Source organism: Pinus tabuliformis, chromosome 4_2 (genome assembly GCF_031772625.1).
Source record: "Pinus tabuliformis cultivar Carrire ecotype Pingquan chromosome 4_2, CPIR1, whole genome shotgun sequence".
Classification (NCBI taxonomy): domain Eukaryota; kingdom Viridiplantae; phylum Streptophyta; class Pinopsida; order Pinales; family Pinaceae; genus Pinus; species Pinus tabuliformis.
The window spans coordinates 322469898-322477517 of NC_142304.1; the positions used below are offsets into that span (position 1 = coordinate 322469898).

A 7620-nucleotide genomic window follows, 5' to 3' on the forward strand; every position below is an offset into this window, starting at 1 on the left:
TTCTTTTAGATTTCATATTTGTCATGTTTTCCTATGCAGGGAAGTAAACCAAGAAACCACTGAAGCTAGGGAAAAGGCCTCTGGTTTAAAGCAACGACGGCAAATTCAAGCTGAAAAGAATCGAGAGAAATTGCGGCAAGCATATTTGAGGAAACAGATTGAAAAATTAAAATCCTCCAAACTAGAGCATACACAACCTCCCTGTTCTCCATGCCCAGACAGTCAGTCTGTGCCTAGTGATGTGATCAGCAATGGAGTTGGTGCAGATTAAAATTTTGCACCTTTTGTATGAAGACCTTGTACTATGAATCCTTAAAAATATGTGTTCATTGTATGCTCCTAACGAGGAATATAAAACTGACCATTGAAGATTCTGGAAGGAAAACAGACAAAGAAGATTCTGAACAACGTTTTTGGATAGGGGATGCCGCTTCCAGTTTGTAATAGACCTTTCCAAAGACTTTGTTTTCTACACTGCGGTTCCAGAGATAACATGTAATGCCCTAAACTCTAAATGATATTGAAGTTTGCTTATCCTGTTTCCAATATTCACAAGAATTGTCTTCTCAAAGCAGGAAGAACCTAAAATAATTCTCAATTTGATGCTCTGAAGCAGTGATATTCATTTTCTTTTGTGTCAGTTTAAATCCTCAGCAACAAATATTATCTTGCCATTTGCACTGGATTCACGAGGCAAGTATGCATTTCACTGTTGTAACAGGATGTACCAAAACTTCTCATGAATTTCTTTATAACCTGTAAGAAGATTATTTTCGTTTTTTGGTTGTAAACATTATCAGAGGAGAAAAAATTACGTTGTACAAAAAAAGTGGGACATCAATAGGGATACGATCCAACATCATCTTCTAGTCTATGATGTGCATCCAATGAACAAAATGGTCATGAAGACTATTAAGGTCTAAAGTCTTCAGTTTATGCCATAGAAGAAACATGGGAGGAGGTTCTTGGTCATCTTTCTTCTTAAATTTTGAGTGCTCAGCATCTTCCAATCATCCCCCTTTGGTTCTTTTCAATGCCTTCTTTTGCTGACCACCTTTTGTCATGGTTAGGTGGGGACTAATTTTGCTAGTTATGTTACATGTTCAAATTTGGTGAAATGAAGTTTGGGAAAAAAATTGCTAGTGCTAGTGCATAAAAGTTAGTGGTAAAATGAACATTCCACCAAGTTTATAGGATGGGGAAGTGTGGGAACCGGGAGATGCACATGGGGGATGTGTGAGAGCACCCCCAAATTTTAGGGAAATTGATATGATATTCACCCTATGAGTGCCATCAGTTAAAGGTTTATTAAACTAAGGTATTACAGACTCATGTGCTAGTGTGTGTTTTGTGTTATTGAAACAACGGATCAATTAGATTGCCAATACATAGACAATAAAATGGAGAGACAACAGAGAAATGCAGTAAGCAACACAAAGGCACAAACAATTTTAATAAGGAGTTCACCCTATTCTCCAAGGCTACGTCTCCAGTCCAGCTTCAGTGGTGGCTTTGTTTTATTGTGTTTTTCAGCAGAGAAATTACAATACAGGGACTTAATATGAGTTCTCCTGAAGCAGATTTTGCTTGGCAGGGTGGTTCTTGGATTCACCAAGCCACTTGGAGTACACAGACTTATCTTCTTCCTACCAGCTCTGTGACCCTTGGTCTACTGTGGAAAGAGCCAAATGTGATGCTCAGTTTGGACATATTCTTCTATGGGAAGGTCTGAATCTTCAAGCTCTTTGGTGTTCGACGCTGCCTGTGGTCAGCTCGGCCCTCTGTCTCTTCTGCTTGGCTTTACTGTTCTCTATGTTCAGTCCTCCTCTCAGGGTTCACTGTTCACTGTCTCTCTTGGTCGCTTGGACTCCTCTCAATTCTGACTCCAAATCAACTCTGACTGATTCGACTGTCTTTGTTCATGGCTTTAGCCATTCGATCCCTATGCCTGTTCGGTTCCTCTTCCGCCTGTGTCGATTCGCCTTCTGCAGCTGCGCTTGGAGTTCCTTGCGTTCAGCGTCATCATGAACACTCAGGGAGTGGCCACTTGTCCTCCTCTAAATGGCGCCAGCATGCTTCGTCGGTTCGTTTCTTCAGTTACGCTGTGGATGAATCTTTCCTCCACCGTGGCAGTCAAATGGATTCCAAATCCCTTCTAGAACGCGGCTTAATTCCCTGTCGATTCCGCTTCCTCCGTCGGGCGCAATCTCAGCCGTCTGATCTGAGCCCTCCAGATTCGACGTCATACGCATGTTTCGCGCGGTTGACTTGCTTGATCGATAGCGTGTGATCAACGACGGTTTTCTCTCACCTCCGCTTGCCATGCATCGATTGATGTATGGAATCGCTCCGCTCTCGTCCAAAACCTCTTACCGTTCAAGGGCGCCCCGATCAATACCGATGTTACAGAGACAATTTCACAAGGAGTCCAACATAATACATGAAACCATGACAAAGCATGGATCTCATGAGAGAAGACATGATTATAGAGGGTTTAAGCACTTGAGGAGTATTAGTACGCATCATCACTCACCTAGACATTTAGCTAGATCACATGTGCAGTTAAAGAGTAGTGCAAGTTTGTTTCTTGTAAGACATCAAAGGTGAAGATCTAAGTTGGATTGCTTGCAAAGAGTGTTGCTTAGGATGCTAAAGCCAATTATAGATTTGATGGAGAGTCACATTAGGGGAATTTTGAGGTTTAAAATGGACTTAAAACAAAAAATGCACAATCAAGTGTTACAAAAACAAATCGCATGATAGAAGATGACATCATCACCTTGGATGAGTTGAAATTGGTTGAGTTAAAAATACTATTTTGTTATATTATAAGTAGTGGATGAAAATCCATAATGAAATATAGTAGTGCTTTTAAAAAAAAATTTAAAATGAAAAAATATTTATAAACTAGTTTTAAATACAACCCATAAAATGAAAGTACTAGTCCTTTAAATAGATACAAAATAAAGGGTTCATGTCACTTCAATTCAAAATTCAAATAATAAAATATATCACTTCACTTTTTATTATATATATAGTTACGCTAATTCAAAATCCAAATAATAAATAATATATACCACTTCATCTAAAACAAAACATTTTATTTTATTTTTCTATATTTTATAATATATTAGTTTAAGTGTTATGCGTGTGTGAGAATTAAAAATGGTATTACTTTATGAACCACTAATTACATGAACACAATTGAAAATTGTATTACTTTCTGAACCACTAATTACATGAACACTGAGAAATTTGGATTGGTCGGTCTTAGGGGAAAACCAACCAAATCCAATATTGAAAGACAAGCTAACTTGGGATTACATGAACACCAAGGAATTTGCATTGGTTGGTCCCAGGGGAAATCCAGCTAAATCCAAACTCAAAAGACAAGCTAACTTGAAATTGACATTGCTAATACATTTACTACGGTCATAGTCTTTGATTCCATAAATGATCATGGGTTTTTCTAAAGGTCCTCTCTTTTTTTTTCTCTTGTGAATGTCAATATATTTCGTTGAGTTTTCAAGAACATATGTACAGGAGACAATGGTTGCATTTCCTTGAGACAATGCCATTTCTAGGGGGCCTGCAATGTTGGTTGCTTCTTTATCACTATTCATGTGATTTGATTAATGGAAACATTTATGCCGACTCATTAACAAAGCCAAGATCATGGTTCTCTTTCATTTCCATTTGAGGGGTAGATTGCAATGTTTAGAGGGATGTGATGGCATTGCACGCCGTTGAGTTGATGCTGAAGGACTTGATTTAGTTGTACATGTATTTTGTCGTTGCATGTTGTCTTGCTTGTCAACTGAAGAATTCTTAGATCCTTTTGGATCTTTCGGGTTTTTCTATCCTTGGATTTTTTTCTTGGCATTTGGGGGAGGAGAGAGCCCTTTCGAAGAAGGGCAAGCATTTCGGAGATGATCAAGATATTGACAGATCTTGCAACAAAATGTTGTGTTTTCATAGTCCACCGGTTGCGAATAAATGAGGCCATTCCAATTGACGAGGATTTTGTCAGGTAACCCTTTGCTAAGATCTATTTCAACACATGTGAGCAAAGGTTACAATACCCCTTCAACTAGAGTATGCCTACCTTAATAAAATGGCCGAGTGAGTTTCCTACATCAACAAAGATATCGAGATGGAGGAGATGAAGGGGCATATTAGGGTGTCTTACCCAAATTGGAGTGGCTAGAGCTGTGATGGACAATGGGTTAAAATAACGGAACTATGGCTCAAAGAAGATCCCAAAGCGACCCTAAAACTAGGGTTCTTGATTAAAAACCCTTTGACGATTCTTTAGATTTTTGCAATATACCACGAAGAAACACTTTGAATAAAAAAACAATTCCATATTTGGGGACCAGGGTTGGTACACCCATTCTCAAAGCATCGTTGGCCAAAACCGATTAAAGAGACAAATAATGGCATGTCGCAGATAATCTATGCAAGAAGTGTTGGATTGAGGATGATCCACTTCAATAGTTGGAATATCTTCTACCTGATCTACACTGAAGACTGACCTTGAGAAATATTTGGGAGTCGGATGTGAGAGCCCTAGATTTAGGGCATTCTTAATGGATCTAAACTGAGAGGAATAGGTTGCAACACAGCCTTTGGCTCCACCGCTTAACCTTGAAACTAGAAAGATTGAAGTGTCCTTCGTTACGCCGTAATCTTTGAGCATATTCCTTTCCTGACGCTGCCTACCTCCATGTAGGAGCCACATAAAGACGAAGAGGATTCTTGTTCGATTTTGTTTTTTGGTTGCAAGTGAAGAGACAAGATCAACGACTTTCACTTGCATGGAGAAAGTACCCCCTGAGATTGGTGCCAAGAAGTATGAAAAGTTGAAGAGTTTTGGAGTGATGGCCTCAACTTGGACGCAGGAAGAACCCTACTGCAAAAAAGTTATCCCTGATTTATTAGATTGAAGGCCCAACAATGTAACATGTAAACATTGTACATGAAAATCAATAAACTGAAATACATTAGCAGTTGCAAGATGGACACAAATAGAGTCATAGAGGGCTATGATTCGACAATAAAGGGGGGTTGAATGGGTGTTTAAGTGAAAATCCACATGTCTATAATCCCATATCATTTTTCGTAAAACAATTATCATTAACTTCAATACATTTTGACTTATTGAAAGACAATCATTGAATATTTATGTGAGGTTGGTATAAGAGTCACCTCAACTAGTTAATGAAACACAAAGGTAAGTACATTCATGCCATTAGAAAATTTTGAAGTAATGAATCTCAAAATAAAATAAATAAATTATCAAAATCAACTTTACAAGAACCAATAACATTTTAGAAAAATAACATTATTCCTAGTGGATGTCTTGATGTTGCTAGTTAAAAGTGTTTATTTGTTACATTTTAAATGATGAATAACAACTCATAGTTAGCTTTGATAGTGTTGCAAAATAAAATAACCATAATGAAAAAAATATTCATAAATTACTTTCAAATATTAAAAATGAAATACCTATTCAAAATAAAAAAAATTACCTAAATTATTATATATTATTTATACTTTATACTCTAAATTAATAATTTTTTTTTTGTAATCTAATCTAATAAAATATAATTATTAATAAATATCAAAATAATTCTATCCATTTATAACATATTTTTTCTAATATTATATAAAAATAAATATAAAATTTACATATACTAATTTAATTAATATAATACATGTAAGCTCCAAATGTTAACTAAAGTGGTTTAGAGCTAGATGTGAAGTTCTTTGATATTGCTGCTAGTTGTTGTTGATCATGGGCTTGACTGATGTAGGTGCATAGATGGGGCACAAAGTTCGATGAACACTGGACCGAAGCTTGCCAGTGTGATGGGATGGTCACATGATAGCGCTGGGAGAAATTTTAAATGTTTTGTAGGAGATTGTAGATATTTATATCAGGTTGTGAGTTTGTTTTTAAAATAAGTTGGAGGAAATATTTCCTAATGTAAATGTAATTTCAGTTTTCCTTATTTTGTGAGAAGGGGAAATGAATCATCTCTTGTGACTCTTGGTTTTTCAGTTTCCCTTATTTTGTGAGAAGGGGAAATGAATCATCTCTTGTGACTCTTGGTTGTTCCATGTTAGCTTCATTTTTAAAGAGAAAGAGTGTTTGAGAAGAGGGAGTGCAACGAAGGTAGAAGAAGAGAAGCTCCAATGCGAGGAGAAGAGGCAGAGGTCGAGAGGCTTGGGATGCACATGCCCAAATTGTATATTTGACAAGTTTAATGTATGTCAAATTTGATATGAGAAGTTTATTTATATGCCTTTGTATTTGTTACCTCTCTGTCTATATATGATTAATGAAGTGTTGGCCTTTGGGGAAAATCGATTTCTGTTCGTAAATTGTTGCAATCACCTTTTTATTCCTGTTCGTAAACTGTTGCAATCACCTTTTTATTCCTGTTCGTTATTGTCTTTAGAAATCTGCACTTGTAAAGTCAGTGTGTGTTAAAGAATATTAATATTGGAACCATAGGTCGTTGGGGTTCATTAATACCTTTTGTGTTCTTGTTGAAATGGTTTCAATGCCCCGTGATGGAGTATTTGTTGTGTTCTAGTAGACCACCAACATCTGACCTAGCATCCGAACCAGACCCATATTTATTAGTTCAAGAATATGCATCACCTATAGTTCCAATTGATCGAGATCGAGAAGTACGTTTTATAGCATATAGATCGGAATGAAGCATAGGTTTTTTCACGTAGAGATGCGCACATGTAGGTAATAGTCAAAGGAATAAGTAGAGGCAGATCTAGTTGTACCAAAAGTGTCTCCTCGCTATAGTACAATAGGACGAGCCATAGGATTTTTTGGCAACTATAGTCCTAGTCAACACCATATGTAATTTGAGCGCTGTTAGAGAAAAAAAAGTACCCTGCATTAATGCCTCTTTGATTGTTTCGATTGGTGAAGTTGTATGATGAGATTTCCCATTTGCCTTTGTGGGATTCCTATTGTAAAGTATGTAGAAGAATGTGTGTCTGTGCCCTGGAATAGTGGTTGCATGTTTTATGTTGGTGATTGATGCGCTATTACAAGAGAAAACCAGAGGACCCTGTTTGAATGCTGTCAAGACCATTTCAGATTTGTTGCTACTTGGTAAGTTTGAGTTAGAGTTTTAAATCCCCATGAAGGAGGGCATATGAAGTCGTGTGTAATTTTAGGAAGCAAGTATAAGGCACGTAGAATCAATTGGTAGAAAAGCCAAGTCATTTCACCTTCCAAGAATTCGAAAAGACAATTTTTTTGTAGCGCTACGAAATCAACTCATTGTGCCTACAAGATTTTTACTACGCTATGAAATTACTTCACAACACCTACAACAAAAAGTTTTTAGGGCTAAGTGTTGGGGTTTTAAATTCCCGTGGACTTGCCCGTTACATTGTTGGATAAGTATGTCAAATTTGATTAATGAGAAGTTTATTTATATGCCTGTCTATTTGTTACCTCTTTGTCTATATATGATTAATGAAGTGTTGGTCTTTGGGGCAAATCGATCTCTGTTCGTAAATTGTTGCAATCGCCTTTTTATCTCTGTTCATAAACTGTTGCAATCACGTTTTTATCACTGTTCA

General features: G+C 36.9%; 1 protein-coding gene and 1 long non-coding RNA gene across 2 annotated transcripts in view; both read left to right on the top strand.

The window, feature by feature from the left end:
• The window catches only part of LOC149169255 (uncharacterized protein At4g18257-like), a 31032-nt gene extending 30407 nt beyond the window's left edge, over positions 1-625 (top strand). Inside the window, exon 3 of the mRNA XM_089428618.1 lies at positions 40-625. Within this exon, the coding sequence (XP_089284744.1) occupies positions 40-271 (232 nt within the window). The 3' untranslated portion in view covers positions 272-625. The remainder of the gene's footprint in view (positions 1-39) is intronic.
• On the top strand, positions 359-6325 carry LOC149169256 (uncharacterized). Its single transcript, XR_016259782.1, has 3 exons — positions 359-495; positions 642-693; positions 5817-6325. It is a non-coding gene; the product is annotated as an uncharacterized LOC149169256 (long non-coding RNA).
• The last annotated feature ends 1295 nt before the right edge of the window (positions 6326-7620 follow it).